General features: G+C 47.7%; 1 protein-coding gene across 1 annotated transcript in view; it reads left to right on the forward strand.

Annotated features, from left to right (window-relative positions):
- The window catches only part of TEX11 (testis expressed 11), a 3096519-nt gene that overhangs the window by 2736820 nt on the left and 340512 nt on the right, over positions 1–19187 (forward strand). Inside the window, exon 26 of the mRNA XM_069612434.1 lies at positions 704–853. Within this exon, the coding sequence (XP_069468535.1) occupies positions 704–853 (150 nt within the window). The remainder of the gene's footprint in view (positions 1–703; positions 854–19187) is intronic.

A 19187-nucleotide genomic window follows, 5' to 3' on the forward strand; every position in this document is an offset into this window, starting at 1 on the left:
GACTCCTGCTTGCCTGTCGCAGCCCCTGGCTATGGAATACTCTCCCCACAAGTATCCGCAATGAGATATCACACATCCAATTTAAGAAACTTCTAAAAACATGGTTATTTAATAATTTCCTGTTTGGATGGTTTCCCAACCATAGTGCTTACAACCAGATCCTTATTGTGTATATTTACAGCCTAATGTGTATTAATGTTGTGCTGCAAATTTGATTATCTTGTGCATATTGTGATTTACAATGTAACTTTCATCCCATGCATATAACTATATTTTATCATAACTCTTGTGTACCATTTATTATTCCTATGTAACCAGTCTGTCAAGCCTTCTTACTGTAACCTTCGCTGTGATACCCAAGGGTTTGGGCGTATTAACAAATACAATAAACAAAAATAAAATAAATAAATACATATTTAATTAATTCTGTTTTTCCTTCTATTTTGTTCACCTTATCGTTTCATCTTTACACTGGTCTATCTGTTGCTCCTTTCACTTTGATCTAGACCTCAAATTAATACCTTATGACTCGGTGTCTGTCTCTTGCTCTCTCATTTCTTCTCACCTTTACATTTTGCTGCTCTCCCTCACCTGTTTCTCAATCTGTCATTCTCCACTCTTCAAACCTCGGCCCTATTCTACTCATCTTTATCCTTCCCTGAGTCCTCACAGTACCTAACTAAGAACTATGTTCTTCTTGCAGGTGACTTTTCAAAGGACCCAACCGATACATTGCTGCTTCTTTATGAGTTTGAAGTACGAGCTAAGCTAAATGATCCAAAACTGGAAGCAATGCTGGATGCAGTGTGGGAGCTACCGCAGCTGGAAACAAAGACACTGGAAACTATTGCATGTAAGTCTTGGAAAGAGGCATCTTTATCTGCGTGACTGGCAATTTATTTGGTCTAAGGTGAAGAGACACAATACATTAAACCTACCAATGAAAAACAAAAACAAACTTGGTTGCCTCTTTCACTTCTGCATAAAAGCTGTTATAGAGTGTTACAGTAGGGTAGATTTATTGAGAACCAGTTAAAGGGGACTATTTACTGCATGTAAGATAATTGTACTTTTTATATTTTGCTATTTCGTTATCCAAGTGTGAATCAATTATATTTTAATTCAAGATAATTCATTCATTTATTTAGATACTCATAGCCGAATGGCTTTGTATGTACAACATGGTACAAACAAAAGAACAAGGTGACAAAATTACAGTGAATAAAGCATATATACAGACAAGGCACAGCAGTAGACAGTAGAGCATAAAAAGGTAATCATAAAACTAGACTAAAAGCTCATAAATACCAGTCAGCTAAAATCATCATAAGGGTTTCAAAATCTCGACACATTTAATAGAATTTTATCATAGAAAATGTCCGGTTATGGTCATTGTCTTCAAAGAAAATAGACCGAGCTGAGGCATGTCTGTACAATCAAAACAGTTATTATAAGACTTAATACAAGTTTGCCTTAAGTTAGCGATAAGTTCTCACATTCAGTTAAAAGATGGACCAGAGTTTCAAAGATAGATAGAACTCCTGCATAGGCGACAGTGGCGCTCAGATCTTACAATGCCATAAAATGCGCCCTTGGTGGTCAGCGCTTCGCTAATATTGAATTTGAGTAGCAAGTTTTTAGGGAGAATTCTCAAAAATGTGCTAATTCCCTTCACCTTAGAGACCCCCAACAAGTTTGCTGGATTTTGAGGACTTAGTTTTTTTACCTGGAAAGATGTGAGCCTTTTTTCCCACTCTTTCATGTATTTTGATGTGTGCTTTACACTTGTGTTCTTTGATTATTGAGTCTTAGATAACTCCACAGGCATCATCTTTTCATGTGCAGAGCTCTGGGGTTGAGAGCAGCTCCTCCTCCCCTTGCAGCCTCTTCCTGGTGCCCTCCCCATCCCCCCACCCCCTGATTGGCTCCTTTAGGTGTCCCTTCTGGACTACCTGACGGCTGCTCTCCCCGCTCGCCTCTTTGTGCAGAGCTCTGGGGTTGAGAGCAGCTCGCCGGGGGGCCCAGTGCAGGAGTGACTCCCTGCCAGCCCATCCAGGGCCTCGAGTGAGTTGAAATTGTTTAAATTGTAAAACATTTTTCTTTCTTCCAGCGCTCCGAGCGCGTGGTGTGTTTTTCATCCTCCCCCATCCCCATGCAGCCTCATCCTTAACTAGAGCTTGTTTCCCACCTCGCAGGATTCTCAAACCTAGGTGGCCTCTCCACTGGGTACCAAATACGCATCACTGTGTTACTGTGTTCTGATATGTGTTAAACTAGGGCTTGCCGCTCACTCCCTTTCTGCTTGCTCTCGTCTCCCCCCCCCTCCTATTCCATGGTGCTCTCTATCTCGCCTATCTTCCCTAACTGCTTCTCCATTGACTATCCTGCTCTCCTCACTAAATCTGGCAGGAAAAAGTTTAAAAAGGACATCCTGGTCTCCAACCCAGGCCTCCCTATCTCTGACACCTACACCAGTGCCTCCTCCAAGAAAACTCTCACTGACATCCTCTTTTTCGTGCCTTCGCCTGACCTATGGACCCTTCATATGGTCTCTGTGCTCTCTCCTTTCTCCTCTTCTCATATTAATGGTGGCACCCGCTGGGATGTCCTCTTGGCCTCCTTCCACTCTTCTAAGGCCATTATTAATGTCTGCGCTAATGGACCTTCTTGGTCCAAGGCCCTCAGGCCAAACTTCACCTCTTTGATAGACGCTTCCCGCGCCTCATCAACTTCCTTTCCTCTCCTGCTGTACCCCCTCCTCTGTCATCGGCTACCTTGCCTCCACCCTCCCTCCCTGCCCCCTCTTGTGCTCCTTCTTCACCTCGGCAGGGCGTACCTCTGACCTGTACCCCTCTCCGGAAATCCTTCAAGGCTGGCAATCTTCTCCACATTGCCACTCTTAACTCTCGCTCTGCCGTCAAACACTCCTCGTCCTCGGTCTCACTGAGACATGGTTCACAGCCAGCTCTGTCACCAGCTTTGACACACTCCTACCTGACGGCTACAAGATCCTCTCCGTGCCCAGGCCCAACCGTGCTGGGGGGGGTGTGGCCCTTATCTTCCCTGAGTGGATTCCTGACACTGTCACTCCTACGCAGACCTACTCCTCTTTTGAATGCCTTGTCTGCCGACTCTCTCTCTCTCCTAGCCAGTCCCTTACCGTGGCTACTATCTATCGACCACCTGGTCAAATTTCCTCCTTCCTCTCTGAGTGGGCGGACCTCTTTCTTGGAGACTTCAACATCCACCTGGATGCCTCCCGTCCCCCCTCTCTACTCTTTCGCGACCTCTGCAACGCTCCCTCACTCTCTATTCTCCCGTCTGGGCCGACTCATTCTGCAGGGCACACTCTTGATGCTCTGATCTCTTCTGACCTTCCCCTCTCTGTCCCTCTCTCCACTCCTCTTTCCTGGAGTGATCACTTTCTCCTATCCTCCCACCTCACCTTCCCTACCCCACAGGCAAAGCCACCCTCATCACTGCCACCCTCCTTCTCGGTCATCCGACCAATGAAGCGCGTGTCAGTTGAGGCTTTCGCTGCCACCTTCTCGCCCCCCTCCCCCTTCAGCTGACTCCCACCCTGACACATCCCTCTCCACGCTTCACTCTGCTATATCTGATACTCTTGATATCCTTGCCCCTGTCATGAGAATCTGCCTGAAGCCCAAAGCCAAATGTAACTCCTGGTATGACTCGGATCTCGTCACTCTTAAACGCAAGTGCAGGGTGGCAGAGAGGAAATGGCGTGCTGCATGTGCATCCTCTGACAAACTGGCCTGCCACCTTCTCCAAAGGCAATACCGGCTCTCCGTTCTCACCAAGAAGAGAGCCCTTATCCAAGCCCGCATCTCTGCGGCATCTAATAATTCGGCCGAACGCTTTAAAATCTGCAAGGAGCTGGCCAACCCTGCTGCAGTCTCTACCGCTCCTGTCCCCTCCCAGGCCCTCTGCACGGCACTGGCCTCTCACTTCATTTCAAAAACTCAGGACATCCTGTCCTCACTCTCATATCACCTCCCCCCCTCTATTCCCTGCTCTTCCTCTGGCCCTTCTGCAGCCACCCCTCCTCCCTCCTTCTCTGCCTTTCCCCTTTTTTCTGCTGACGCGATTTCGAGACAAGTCCGATCTCTGAAAGTCTTGTCAAAACAGGTCCACCCATGCTCCTCCAAAACCATCAAGGACCACATTGACTCCTTGGCTCCTGCCCTGGCTGACTTCTGCAATCACTCCTTCGCCTCTGGAGTCTTCCCATCCCCCCCAAGCACTCCCTTGTGCACCCCCTTCTTAAGAACCCCTCCTACAACCCCTTCTGCCCGGCTAACTATCGCCCAATCTCTATCGCTCCCTCCCTGGGCAAGCTCCTGGAGAAACTGGCCATCTCCCAGCTTAATCTCCATGCTGAATCTCTTGGTAGTCTTCACGACCATCAGCCTGGCTTCAGAGCTGCCAGAAGCACGGAAACTGCTCTCCTGAACATCCGTGAGGACCTGCTCTCGAACCTTGACTCAAACACTCCTTGTGTTCTCATTTTGCTTGATCTCTCCTCTGCCTTTGACACTGTCAACCATACCATCCTGCTCAACCGTCTCCGTGATAACCTGGGTATCACTGGTCAGGCTCTGGCATGGCGGTCCTCTTTCCTCTCCAATCGACCCTCCCAGGTCCAACTGGGGTCCTTCCTCTCTGACATCTTTTTCTCTACCTGTGGTGTCCCCCAGGGATCTAACCTCTCTCTCTGGCTGTTCAACCAGTACTTGGCACTTCTTGCCCACCGCATCGCCGCTCTCTGCCCCAATTTTCAGTGCTATGCGGATGATACCCAGCTCCTTTTCAGGCTATTCTCGGCCTCCTCTTCTCCTTCCCTCATCTCTGACTGTCTTTCTGCTATCCAGGAATGGTGTGCCGCCAAGGACCTCTGCCTCAATGCCAGTAAGACTGAGATTCTACTCATCGGCACACCCACTCCCTCCTTCCCTGCAGCTGTCTGGCCGGCCTCTCTTGGCCCTCTTCCTGCTCCTACCTGCAAGGCTAAAAACCTTGGGGTCATCTTTGACTCCACACTCTCTTTCTCTCATCACATATCTGACGTCTCTAAGAAGTCACACTACCAGCTTCACCTCCTCAGAGGTATCCTTCCTTTCCTCTCCTTCCCCCAGAAGCTCACTGTCTCTAGAGCCCTGGTTCTCTCAAAGCTGGACTACTGTAACAGCCTCTATCTGAATCTGCCTGCCTCTACTCTCCGCCCTTTGCAACTCATCCAGAACAGGACTGTGAGACTTGTCCTTGGCCTCAAGCCCAGGGACCGTATCTCTCCAGGACTGAAATCGCTACACTGGCTCCCAGTGGCTGCGAGGATTAAGTTCAAAACCCTCTGCATTGTCCACAAGGCTTTCTGGGGCCTCGGGCCAAAATACCTTTAACTCTCTCTTCCTAAATATCTTCCTTCTCAAGCTCTTCGCTCATCCACCTCCAACTCCCTCAGGGTCAGCCGCTTCTCCAAGCAATGAGTTGGGAGTAGATCTCTCTCCGCTGCAGGGGCCTCCCTCTGGAACATCCTCCCTGCCTCCCTAAAACTCGAAGAGAACCATCTCCGGTTCCGGAAGCACCTCAAAACCTTCCTCCTTGCCTCTGCTTTCTCTCCTCCTCTCCCCTGTTAATATTACTGAAACTGCACTGAATCTGCAACGGGGCCACTCACATACCCCGGTCCGTGGCCCTGCCACTCTCCCCAGCACTGCCTACCTGGCAACCCCTGCACTGTGGGACTGTCTGTATCCCTACAGCCCCTCCTCCCAGAACTTGTCTGCACTTATCTTGCACTTGCCACCAGCTGGCCCTTATTATTTATCTTGTACTAAACCTGTACTGCACTTCTCCTCTCCCTTTCCCTCTTGCACTTTCCCCCCCACCCCCCACCCTGCACTTGCACGATCTGAATGACACCTGGCCTAGTAGGATAGTTTGTCTGTCTCCCCTTGTTCCCCCCTCCTGCCTCGTTGCGCCTTGAAACACTTGTGTATGGGCGCATTATAAATGCCGTATCATATCATATCATATATCATATCATGTGTGTCACACAGCACCCTCAGTGCAGTGGCACAGGGATGTCTTTTTGACTTCTCAAAGGTTTAAATACCTTCTCTGGGACGAACTACTGTTTCCCAGAGAATGTAAAGTGAAATAGACTTTTTTATTTATTTATTTATTTATTATTTTTTTAAATTTTTTATTGGTTAATTCAACCTTTAAAAAAGAAACAAAAGACACAACACAAGACATATACAGCCAACACACATATGTCTTTCTCATGTTACTCCAACTCATAAAAGGGGACTCTTCTTCTCTAGTCCGTCCTCGTCGACAATCGATACTGTCGAGACATATCAGCAAGGCGTCTTTACATTTCGTGCCATACCTAGTTATGACTCTGCTTCTAGCCTGGTTTTTAAGATTTGTAGAAAGTTAACTAGGGTAAATAAGGCTGCTCTATTTACTCCTTCGCAGAGCACTTGCCACCACTCATCTGCGCTCTTTAAGCAATGGAGATTAGTCACAGGGGCGAAGCAGCGGCTCCTTTGCTGCTCCAGGGACTGGCAAGACATAATCAAATGTTTTAGAGTTTCCTTGGCTTCATTACAGAATCGACAGTTAAAATTAAAAGTAGCATGTTTTGACCTTAGTCCGATCCGATCTCTCGTCGGAAAGACGTTTAGTCTAAAGCGCAAGTACAGTGCTCTTGCATGCTGATTCGGGAGGCACATTAAGTAATTTGCACGATGGTCATATGCTTTTGCCTCACCAGGTACTTCAACCATTGAGGACGCACACGCTCTTTGATCACAAGTTAGAATCCAATCCAATTTCACAACTTTTTTTTTGCAGCCTCTGGGTTGTCAAGTAGAAGAGCATGTGTGATGTTAAAGTCTTCAAGTAGGTCTTGCGCCGTCCGGGTCCATTTTGCAAAGCTGGTGTTTGCTTTTTCAGATACTGACTTGTGCAAAATGTCAAACTGAGGAACCGGTTCCGTCATTATCGTTTTGCGGTATAAGCTTAGGAGATTCCATGCAACCCTTGCATGCATTGAAAGCAACCCCAGTTCATACCGTATACAAACCGTTGAGGTGCCCTTTGGCAGTTTCAGCACGCAGGACCAGAAGATGTTCTCTAATGTGTTCCAGAGATCACAAGACGCCCCAAAGGCATTTTCTCCTCCATAGATCAAGATGGGCACCACTTTTTGTTTATAAAACATGATAATTGGCTTCAGTGAGAATTTTCCATATTTGTTGTTAATTAAGGAAGCTTGTGATGCTAACTGACGGCATTTATGTTTAGCAACTTCGACCCAAGGAGCATCGTTCCGGCTCGCACTGATTCGCATACCCAAGTATGTTGAATATTTGACAAGCTGGATCTTGTTTTTAGCATTAAACCAGGAGGGTTTCTTACCCCTACTGCAGGTACCTTGTAGATTTTCCAAAATCAGAATTTCACTTTTTTGGGTGTTAATGGACAAGCCGTTTGATGATATCTATGCCTCTAGCAATGACATTTTACGTTGCAGTCCAACAGGAGTCTGGTCAATCAATACAAGGTCATCTGCATATACCAAATAGTCAATCGGTGAACCTTGTATTTTTGGGGGAAACGAGTTTTCATCCAAAAATAGCTCTTGTATATCGGATATGAACAAGTTAAAAATGGTAGCTGCCAAGGGACACCCTTGCTTTACGCCTTAATGTGTATATATTTTGGTAGACAGCGTGCCAGACATATCAAGCCGAATCCTGATGGAGGTTTTCGTGTGCAATTCACAGATTGCGCTAATGAGACTCGGTGGACAGTTCCATTTTGTTAGTTTTTCCCACAGCAACTCCCTGTTTATGCTGTCAAACGCTTGCGAGAGATCTATCATTGCCAAGTACAGCTTGGTGTTGAGTCTGAGGGTCTCTATCTTCAGAATGTTCAGGATTAGAAGATTTAGTCCACAACCCACACCCTTTACAAACCCTGCTTGCCTCGGGTCAATGTGATTGTAGTCTGTGGTCCATTTCAAGAGTTTTCTTTGGAGTAATGTGGCATATACTTTCCCCAGGACGTCGAGGAGCGCTATAGGTCTATAGTTCTTTGTATTCGTGCGGTCCCCTTTCTTAAATATAGGGACCACAACAGCGCTCTTCCACGAGCTGGGTGTAGCACGAGCCAAGACAATTCGCTTGAATAAAGTTGCACAGAAGTCAGTCCATAGGGCCGGATTACGCTTAATCGTATAGTTTGTTAAGCCGTCAGGCCCTGGCACTCTCGATTCATGAACACTTATGATTATCAAGAGGATGTCTGTTTTCTCAAACTCTAAATCCCATTTTGTTATAATTGGCAAAACAAAATTTGTCAGTGAGACTCCTTTATTGAACAAGGTTGAATAGTGTTTGATCCAGGCGTCTTCGGTCACAACAGTTGCCTGAATAGCATTTTGCGGCGCTAGGTTGCTATTAATTAATTTCCAAAATTGCGCCGATTGACTTTACTAGTCTTTCCAAATTCCTAGACCCAGCACCAGGGGTGTTGCTAGGTCTGGAAAACACCCGGGGCTAGGCTAATGTCAGAACTGTCGAGACTGGAGGCTAGCTAGCCTTTTGGTTGTAGCTCCTGAGATTCTATCCGGGGCTACAACCAAAAGGCCAGGGGCTATAGCCCCCTTAGCCCCCCCCAGCAACGCCTCTGCCCAGCACAGCATCCTACAATGGAGTGCTGGAGGGGTTACATAGTATCCCTTGTGTCTAAATACTCATGTAGCAGTCAAATGCTACCCTTTCCTATTGAAAAGGCTGGTGGCAGTGGTTTTACAACTAACTACCATGATTTTTCCCGACCGTGAACACCGGTAGCTAAAAATCACAGGAGACATGTTTTTCAAGATGGCGCCTTAAGCCCCTTTGTTTAAACAGGTCCCGGTCTTCTTTTTTCGCTGTTTCTTACTGGAAAGGTCCTTCTAGAGTTTGTCTTTGCGCGCCAAACTAGGTTTGGTCCCTTTGTTCGTGTGCCTTTGGCGGGCTTCAGGACTGAAGACCGCCTCTGGGGTCTGAGTGTCTGGGGTGGGCAGGAAGTGAGGGAGGTGCCGAAACTCCCTGTGCTTAGTCTCCTAGGAGAGCCAAATGCACTCTGGCGTGATTGGCTGGCTGACTGTCCACCACGTACAGCCACCCTGCTGGGTGAGTGACAGCTAGGCTGGAATGAAAGGGAGAGAACTGTTTAAAAGTCGAGTCTCTTGGACTGGAAAGCAGTCGACCACTGGAATGAAAGAACCGTAGACGAGCTCGAAGAGGGTGGCTGCTGCAACTCCTGGACTGTTGGTTTGCCCGGTGAAGCCCTGCTGCAGGTCCGAATTGCCAAGTTCATCTCGACAGAGAAGCCCCTTCCAGGACGACTTCTTCCTTTGAGTTGGTGGGACCAATCAACTCGTAAGCCACCTGGATACCATTCTCAAGGCTGGTTAGGATTAACCAGGGAGAGGGACACCAGCTTTTGTGCTTGAATTACAGCTACTGGAACTGAAGTGACTCTATCTTGTCAGCATTTTCCGACGATCTTGTGCAGTGCAGGAGTCCCCCGACAGCCTCCCTCTTGTCCCCACGACTGAGGCTTAGGAACAGCGAGATCTGCAGGAACTGCCAGGAACCAGCTGCATTTGGTTCTTCATACTAAGGTACTGTGCCAACCCGATCGAGAGTACTTACCTCTCGCGGTGAAAGTTTGTGAAACTTTCTCAACTTGCAAGCCTAATCATCTTCGGACCCAACATATGATTCTTTTTCGGATAAACTACTTCTGAGAACTTTTGCAAAGACTTTACCGTTTACTACAGGAACTGCTCTTTCCTATCCAAGACACTAGTCCATTGACTTTGGCCTAGGCCTATTGAACTGAATCGAGTCTTCTTGTGAACTGAAACCATTTGCACTGCCTAAGAAAATATGTGTGATCTATTCTGCTAAACTTGTGCCTGTACTGAATTGTGTTTGTGTATATTATTAAGTTGCCTCCTTCTAGTGAATGTTTTCTAAATGATTGTGTAATAAATTAATAAGTGTTTTACCAAGAGACAGTGAGTAAAAGTGTCTACTTGAACCACTGTGATTGAAAGACCTCCGTGTAATCCTCTTGTACTGCTCACATTCACTCTTGAGATAAGCCTGGCTGCTAAACTCGCTACCAAAAACTGTGTGGTACAGATTTATACCAAAGGTTGGTTTGGCTTACACCTGTAGTCCTAATTTTATGTGGTGGTCCCAGACATTCAGAAATGGCTTTAAAAAAAGGGCAATGGAGTGGGACATAGCCAATAGCCTACTGATATTGTGCTCTATGAAGCGGTATGCCCAATATACTATGACGAGATTCGAAATAGCGAAACTAAGAAGATACATTAAAAAAATGTGTAATCAGGAATTCCTTCGATTTATATTACTTCTCCAATTCAATATATTACTGTGTTATGAATACGTAGGGGCATGGACCTCTGTTCCGTATCAAGAAAGTGTGTGTCGTTTATGTAGGGAAAAGGTGGAAACGAGTAGACATCCACTAACAACCGAATGTAGTTGTTTACAGGATTACTACAATAGGCGTTATGGGTACCTGGTTAGTAATCACAGAATGATTCCCACAGACAAACTTTGGTCCGCCATCTACACAGCAGACACATTGGTGTATGTAGGAGCTGCATATCATATTTGGAATAGAATAATTGCTCTGATGTTAGAAATTAGTAAAGGTTGATTGGTACCTTAGCTATGCATTAATACAATTCCAGGATCCCCCCTTTTTGATGGTTCTTCTAAAACAAATTAGTCAAAGGCTGGATACTGTCTAGTGCCTTATTCGAGTATGGATAAAAGGTTAACAGGAATCTGGTGTGCAGAAACCTGCCACAGGTGGCCAAAATCAGCACAGGTGGAGACAATGGAGGCAGGCACAGCACAAAAGGAGGACACCCACACACCACATCCCTTCCAAAGTCAAAATGCTACAATTATTATTATTATTATTATTATTATTATTATTAGCACTAGCTTTACTGGAGCAGGAGTACATGCATGAACAGCTCCTCCATGAGGATGCAGTAAGCCAGAACATGCACCGTATGCGCAGGAGGAGAAGGAGGGTGAGAATGTGCCAGCACATACCCAATGTGCAGGCAGTTGTACTCCACAGGCAGCCACCAATCCCCCGCCTAAGGGTCAGCCCATTCAAGTTAACCCCTGCCCAGATCCACACCCTGTACCACCTGGACAGGGACACCATCACCACAGTAGTGGACCTCATACATGATGACCTGGTGAGCGTAATCAACATCTGGACAGCCACCCCGCCCCCCTTGCTGAAGGTAGTGTGTGTGCTACACTTCCTGGCCACAGGCACTTATCAGCACACAGCACACAGTGGGGCATGGAATCTCACAACCCTGCTTCTCCTGTGTGCTCAACCAGGTACTAGATGCACTCCTGTTCCATGTACGCGACCACACAAGCCTGCCACGGACTGCAGAGGAGGTGAATGACACCAAAGTTGCATTAACTTGCAGGCACGCCCAGCGTCAAAGGTGCGCTCGACTGCACACATGTTGAGCTGGTGGTCCGGCATGCTGTGGAGGTAGTGTACCACAACAGGAAGCTGTTCCATTCCCTGAATGTACAGATGGTGTGCGATGCTCGTAAAATAATAACACACTGCTGTGCAAGATTCCCTGGCTCCACACATGACTCCATGGTGCTGCGGAGCTCCAGGCTACCCCTCTACATGGCACGACATCCTGGACCTCGTACATGGCTGTTGGGTGAGTCTAACCACAGGGGCATGAGGGGTGTTGAAGGGGGGGCAATTAACAGCAAAGGCAACCTGTCTGCTGGGTGGGCCATGAGGGATGTTGAAGGGGGGGGCAGTTAACAGCAAAGGCAACCTGTCTGCTGGGTGGGCCATGAGGGGTGTTGAAGGGGGGAAGGCAGTTAACAGCAAAGGCAACCTGTCTGCTGGGTGGGCCATGAGGGGTGTTGAAGGGAGGGGGAGGCAGTTAACAGCAAAGGCAACCTGTCTGCTGGGTGGGCCATGAGGGGTGTTGAATGGGGGGCAGTTAACAGCATAGGCAACCTGTCTGCTGGGTGGGCCATAAGGGGTGTTGAATGGGGGAGGGCAGTTAACAGCATAGGTAACCTGTCTTCTGGGTGGGCCATGAGGGGTGTTGAAGGGAGGGGGAGGCAGTTAACAGGAAAGGTAACCTGTCTGCCGGGTGGGCCATGAGGGGTGTTGAATGGGGGGGGGGCAGTTAACAGAATAGACAACCTGTCTGCTGGATGGGCCATGAGGCGTGTTGAATGGGAGGGGGCAGTTAACAGCATAGGCAACTTGTCTGCTCGGTAGGCCATGAGGGGCGTGGTAACATAGCACATTATTGCATCTATGAGGAGCACAAGTGCACACTGCATGCATGAATGCATCATGACTCCTGGCAAACCCATGAACATAACCAGTAATGCAATGAAGTGCAGAGAGAGTGGGTAGGCCAATAGAATGCTTAGTCACATGTTGAAATAGACCAAGCAACCTCAGCATTACCAGAATACACATCATGAACCCTCACACATTGATCAGTAAAAGACCACACACAGTCATGTTCCCTAAAGTATGATACCTGTAAATTCCAGGATTGTGCAGAACAACTGATGCACGCAGATATGCAAGGCCTTCACGGCCGTGTCTACAAGCAAAGAACAGCCGTGAAGCTCACACCAGCACATGCATTAGGCACATTATAAAACCTGTACCACATGTACCATAATGCACCACCCTGTAATGACAATGCATGAATTCGGAAGTCTGGATGCTCCGCCAGGAGGAAAACAATCAGAGTCACACACAAAATCAGTGGCTGCACTCAGTTCACTGGTATACCGGAGATCAGTATGCCAGTCCCGTTACCTTTAGGCTCACCCACAAGTACAATGCTTTGTATATGGAAACACAGAAACACACTATTATTCACTACACCCAGAAATGGAAGTGAGGTGTGGGACACATCCAATGTAGCACCATTCCAGCTTGCTAGAACCCACCCAGACGTATCACAGTACCGTCACCCTTCACCCGTGCCACATACCACCTGTGGACTACTGACCTAGTCAGATGGGTGTATGTATTGATGCATATGTACATGGATACCTGTGTATGTAGAATGCATAATGGGGAAGCCCTGTATCACAACGATGAGAGCAGGCAAATGTGTGAGAAGACACTGTATATGCACACTCCTTTTCCATTGGTAACACCATCATGGAAAGTGAGACCACAATGGTCTGTAGGACATGATTTGTGCATGTGCAGGTTCCCATTCAATGGGCCATGTGGCAGCAACTGCACCTACCCCACCCCCCACAAGGATCAGCCCTACGTTCACTTTCCGTCCAACAGACAGAGGTTGAGAATTGCCATGTACTGTCATTTCATCCTGTCTTTCTCTGTTTTTTGTCAACAACACTGTACCCCCATCAGGCAACCACGCAACAGACATGAGGAGGCCTACAACTGCGCACATGCACGCACTTGCGTGACCATTGTACAAACATTTGACCTGTTCAAGGCTTGGTTCTGCTGCCTCAGCAGGTCGGGGGGAGCCCTCATCTACGGTCCAGAGAAGGTGGGCAAAATGGTGGCAAAATGATGCTAGTATGTGCAATGCTGCACAACATGCGCATCCGGTGCAACGTCCCCCTCCACCCCCTAACATGAACATGATGCCACCTGAGGATGAGAATGAAGATGCTGGGATTCCTCAGCACCACCATGGCCATGATGGACATGCCACATGGCAAGCATTAATCGGAAATTACTTCTGATGGAATGTGGAAGACATGGAACTGGGCGTGGGTCTCACTGGGTGCTGGACACTGTACAAGATGAAGAACTATGTACAGATTATATGTTTTGAATCTTACACTTTTATCCCCCTAAATTTAGCCCACACCCTCTCCCCCACTAGCCCCACACCCAATGCCCCAGCACCCCCTCCCCCACTAGCCCCACACCAATGCCCCAACACCCCCTCCCACACTAACCCCTATTCCACTACCTCCACAACCACTACCTCCACAACCACCACCCACACGCCCGCTGCCACCTCCCCCATAACCCCCACATCGCCTTCCCCTTCCCAACTACTCCATCCAAATATGCACAGGTTACATGGCCTATTTGCAGTCCCTTTTCTGTGGATGGGAGTGAGCCCCCTGTGGCCGATTCAGTCTCTGCGACTGACGCACAGGGCTTCCTTGGGTGGAGGTGCTTGGTGTTGCGCTAGCAGATGGGCCAAGTGGTGTTATGATGTGCCATTGCTCGGCAATTGCGGTCCCCAGCATATTGATGGACTCTGCCATTGATGATCGCCTCATTCCCCTCACGCACACGTCTTGCCAGTTGGTATATGCCCTTGGTTGCCCTGCCACGTGCAGTGTTGCAGGAGGGTGTCCTGCATTGTCTGGCGTGTCAACTCAGCCTTGGAGAGGTATCGGCTGTCCAGGGCGCGCATAGCCTCTTGACACTCCTCTGTTCAAGTGAGGCAGCCCTATATATCCCTAATGTGATGCAGTCCGGTCAGTGGCAAGGGAGGTCGGCTGCGGGGGCCTGGGGAGTGAACACAGCTTCTTCTTCCTGTGGTACATCTCTGTGTGCCTCACCCAGTGCCCTCAACAGTGCTGCATGCTCCTGTGTCAACCGTTGTACTTTCTGGGTGGGGCGGCGGGCTGGGTGAGGTGGAATCCCGATGTTCGGGCACGCTCCGGACAGGGGATTGTGGATCTTCTGGCAGGCTCCGGACAGGGTATTGTGGATCTTCTAGCAGGATCCGGACAGGTTATTGTGGATCTTCTGGCAGGCTCCGGACAGGGGATTGTGGATCTTCTGGCAGGCTCTGGACTGGGGAATCTGGATACTCCTGGTAAGGTGCCGCCTTTGATGTTTTCGGCTGATGTGCCGGCTTGGCCACTGGTGGTGTTGGCTTGCGGGGATTGTTAGGCAGAATCCTGTGCAGTTCCCTTAGAGAGCACTACAGAAGATTAAGACTACAGGTATATGCAATAAATTCCCTTTGGCATCAGTCCGTACCACAAAGATTTAGTTGGTAGCTGTGGCTAAGCAGTCAGACTTATCTCAAGAGGGAGATGAGCAGTATTCAGGGTTTCCACAATAGAACTACAATACTATGGAACAAGGAAACACTGACCAAAGCTTTGTATCAAAAAGAATATATATATTTATTTTACACACTCTGATGTTCACACACAAGTCACTATCATTAAAGTAAGTTAAAACAGTCAGGAAAAGTATACACAATGCCCTATTTAAATTGTAGACAAGTTTGAGCAAGAGTGAAAACTGAGCAAACGGCACAGTGGTAAACTAAGCAGAAATGGCACTCTAACAATTTCTTCAGAGGGAGGGAAAGAACAAGTTATACAGATTTAACCTCTTAAACGCACAAGCAACACTTCCCAATTGGATTGTGAACAAGTTAAGCAAGGCAGCACTTTAGCATCAACAATACTTTGGTGAAAACCGAGCAAAATGGCACTTCAGCAACATGTAAAGGGGAAGGAAAGGTGGTTATAAGAGTTTTAGGTGCACCAACACATTTCTTGAAGAGAAACAATCTAGAGACGGCAGTTGTAACAGATTTAGCCAGAGTCAAGAGGCTTGTACCAGAGTCAGTGGTACAAGGCAAGGTGCCTAGGTTCAAAATGTTCTAGTAGCTGCAGTCAAGTCTTTGTTAAACGATGTAAAAGGCGGTTGCAGGACGTAGAAAGATAATGTTAGACGAAAAGGCGGCCAGCCCAGAAGGTAAGTAAAGGATTGAAAACACCTTTAGCAATACCCAACGAAACGGGAGGCCTGGCGGAACAATGTACCTTAAAAGTGGAAGAGGCTTCTGCGGTGGTGGTAGTTCCTGGCAGTTCATGCAGTTCGGGAGATCCAGCAGAGGAAGAGAAGCTCTCGTCGTGGAGGAAGGTTCGAGTTACTGCACTGCCCAGGGATGAAACCAGCCGCGGTGCTGCCAAAACGGAATAAAAGGCACGCTCCTTTAAATCGCGGTCGTGGTGGACGGGTGCCTGGCTATCCGGTCTCCTAGTGCTTGGCACTGGCGATTCGACCAAGGCAGGTTCTGGAAGGCGATTGGCGAACTGGTTGACCCCACCAGCTCAAGGGAAGAAGACTCTTGCAGGTGAAGATCCTTTCGAGTCGTTGGAGAAAAGTGGTGAGGATCTGCAGCAGGGCTTCACCGGTGGTTCAGTCGTTGCAGATGTCTTTGGTATCTCTCCTCTTCGACTTCTTAGCTGTCACTCATACAGTGGGGTGGCTATCCTGGCGGGATAACACCCCAGCCTATCAGGGCAGAGTGCGACTTGGGTTGCCTAGGTAACCCTGTCCAGGGTGCCTATTCCCCCTCCCACACATCCTGTCTACCCCAGACTCAGTGGCGCCGAGAGGAGGGCTTCTGTGTAGAAGCCCACCAAAAGGACGAACAAAGGATCCCCGACCTGGGTTAGGATTTCAGACAAAGACACGAGAAAGAAATATTAAAGTTCTGGCAATAAAAACCTACCGGAGTAAAGTTAATATAAAAATAAACTGGCGGTATGTTAGAGGCTGTCAGTAAAAGTGGTAGCCTCAAACAATGGGAAAATCCCATAGGGAAATATTTGTGGTCGAATATTGACAGTAGTAACCACTGCCACCAGTCAGAAACTTTGGAGAGAGGGACTGTACGGTACCCCCTCGAAAATGAAGACTAGGGAAAAACTATTAACCCTTTCCAGTACTTCCATAGTAAGATGGGTTGTACTGATTTAGTTCATAATTATTGACTAGTAAAGTCAATGGGGACTTTACATGCCCTGGGAGACAGTAGTCAGTCCCAGGGTATGGAGTCTATGTTTGGGGGTCGCTGGTACGGCACAGAGGGTGCTGTGTACCACACATGTTAAAAAGATGATTCCTATGAGGGTGAGAAAATCCCCATAGACCATAAGCACACAAGATAGCCTAAAACACACACTAGCAATCTGTCTAAGAGTGGGAAAAAAGGATCTCACTCTAAGCAGGATAAAAAAATAAACCCTTCAAATCCAGCAAAGCTGCTGGGGGACTCTATAGGTAAGGGAAATTAGCCTTAGAAGAGATTTCTCCCTAACACTCGCCCCCCCCCCAGACTAAGGGACAGGAGGATCCACTCCTGGATGAGTCTCTTACCTCTAGTCGGTTAAAAACATCCTAGATAGACCATCAGCATTTTGGTGGTGACATCCTGACCTGTGCTCAATGGTAAAATCAAACCCTTGGAGGCAGATTGACCATCTTAACAGTTTTGGGTTTTCCTCTTTCATTTGCATTAACCATCTCAAGGGTTGGTGGTCAGACTGAATGGTGAAAGTAGAATCATACAAGTATGGCCCAAACTTCTTCAGAGACCACACAATGGCAAAACATTATCTCTCAATAGTTGCCCACCTTGTCTCAGGTTCCTTCAGTTTCCTACTGATAAAGCAAATGGGGTGTTCCCTACCTTTCTCATCCAGTTGACTAAGGACTGCACCTATACCTTTATTGGAAGCATCTGTTTGCACAATGAAGGGTTGGTGGTAGTCAGGAGCTCTTAGAACTGGAGCTTGACAAAGGGCTCTTTTTAGGCTTTTAACGGCCTGATTGCACTCCTCATTCCATTTTACCTTTTTAGGGAATTGAGGAGAGGAGATCACATTCAGTGGAGAAGCTATGGTCCCATAGTTCTCAATGAAATCCCCATAATTCCCAGTGAGACCTAAGAAGGCTCTCACCTGGGTTTGAGTAGTAGGTGTTGTCCAATTTTGCACAGCTTCTCTCTTGCTGAGCAAAGCCCTTAATTCACCACCTCCTACCTCATGCCCAAGGTAGACCACTTTACTCTGACCAATTTGACATTTGCTTGCCTTTATGGTATTAGTTGGGCCTGCTCAAGAGCCTGCAAAACATATCCTAGGTGGTCAACATGTTCTTTCCAAGTAGGGCTGAACACTGCAATGTCATCCAAGTATGCCATGCAGAAGTCCTCCATCCCATTCAGAACCTGATTAACCATCCTTTGGAATGTAGCAGGTGCATTCTTTAAGCCAAAAGGCATAACCTTAAATTGGTATAAGCCAACTGTGGTGGAGAATGCAGTTTTCTCCTTGGCATGGTCTGTCACAGTAATTTGCCAATAGCCTGACGTGAGATCAAATGTGCTGAGGAACTTGGCTGAACCAAGTCTATCCACCAGCTCATCTGTCCTTGGCAAAAGGTGGGCATCAGTCTTAGTGACTGCATTTAGAGCTCTATAGTCCACACAGAATCTTGACTCCTTGGATCCTGCCTTTGGCACTAACACAACTGGGCTAGACCATGGACTAGTAGAGGGTTCTATTACCCCGAGATCAAGCATCTTGTTGACCTCGACTTTGATGTGGGTTCTTACATTTTCTGACATTCTGTAACCCCTGCTTTTGACAGGCAAACAGTCACCAGTGTTTATGTCATGCTGGCCCCAAGGGGTGAAGCCTGGTGAAAGTGAAAACAAGGGGGCAAATTGATTTAACAAAACTTTGCACACTCCTCCTGTTGTTTAGATGTCAGATTAGAAGAGAGATTAACTCCTTCTATTTGCTCATCTAAAGGTTTGCCTCTGAGAAGGTCAGGCAGAGGTTCACTCTCCTCTTCCTCTTGAGCTGAAGATAGAAGAAAAGCTCCCAGTTCTGGTTTCGAGACGTAAGCTTTTAGACGGTTGGTGTGAAAGACTCTGGGAGCCTCCTTAGGATTGCCTAAGTCCACCAGATAGTTCACCTCTCCAAGTTTTCCCACAGCCTTGAAGGGTCCTATCCACTTGTCCTGCAAGGCCCTCTGCCTTGTTGGCACCATAACAAGAACTAACTGGTCTTGAGCGAACTCCGCCAGTTTGGCCTTCTGGTCATGCCAATGTTTAACCAGAGCCTGACCTGCTTTCAAGTTATCACTAGCTTCAGCCATTATGTGTGACATTCTCCACCAGAGTCCTATCACATAGTCAGTCACTCTGACTGGCTTGGGGGAAGGAGCACTCTCCAACCCCTCCTTGATCAGGGCCAATGGAC

This window comes from Ambystoma mexicanum, chromosome 5p (genome assembly GCF_040938575.1).
Source record: "Ambystoma mexicanum isolate Mex_15411 chromosome 5p, UKY_AmexF1_1, whole genome shotgun sequence".
NCBI classification, from domain to species: domain Eukaryota; kingdom Metazoa; phylum Chordata; class Amphibia; order Caudata; family Ambystomatidae; genus Ambystoma; species Ambystoma mexicanum.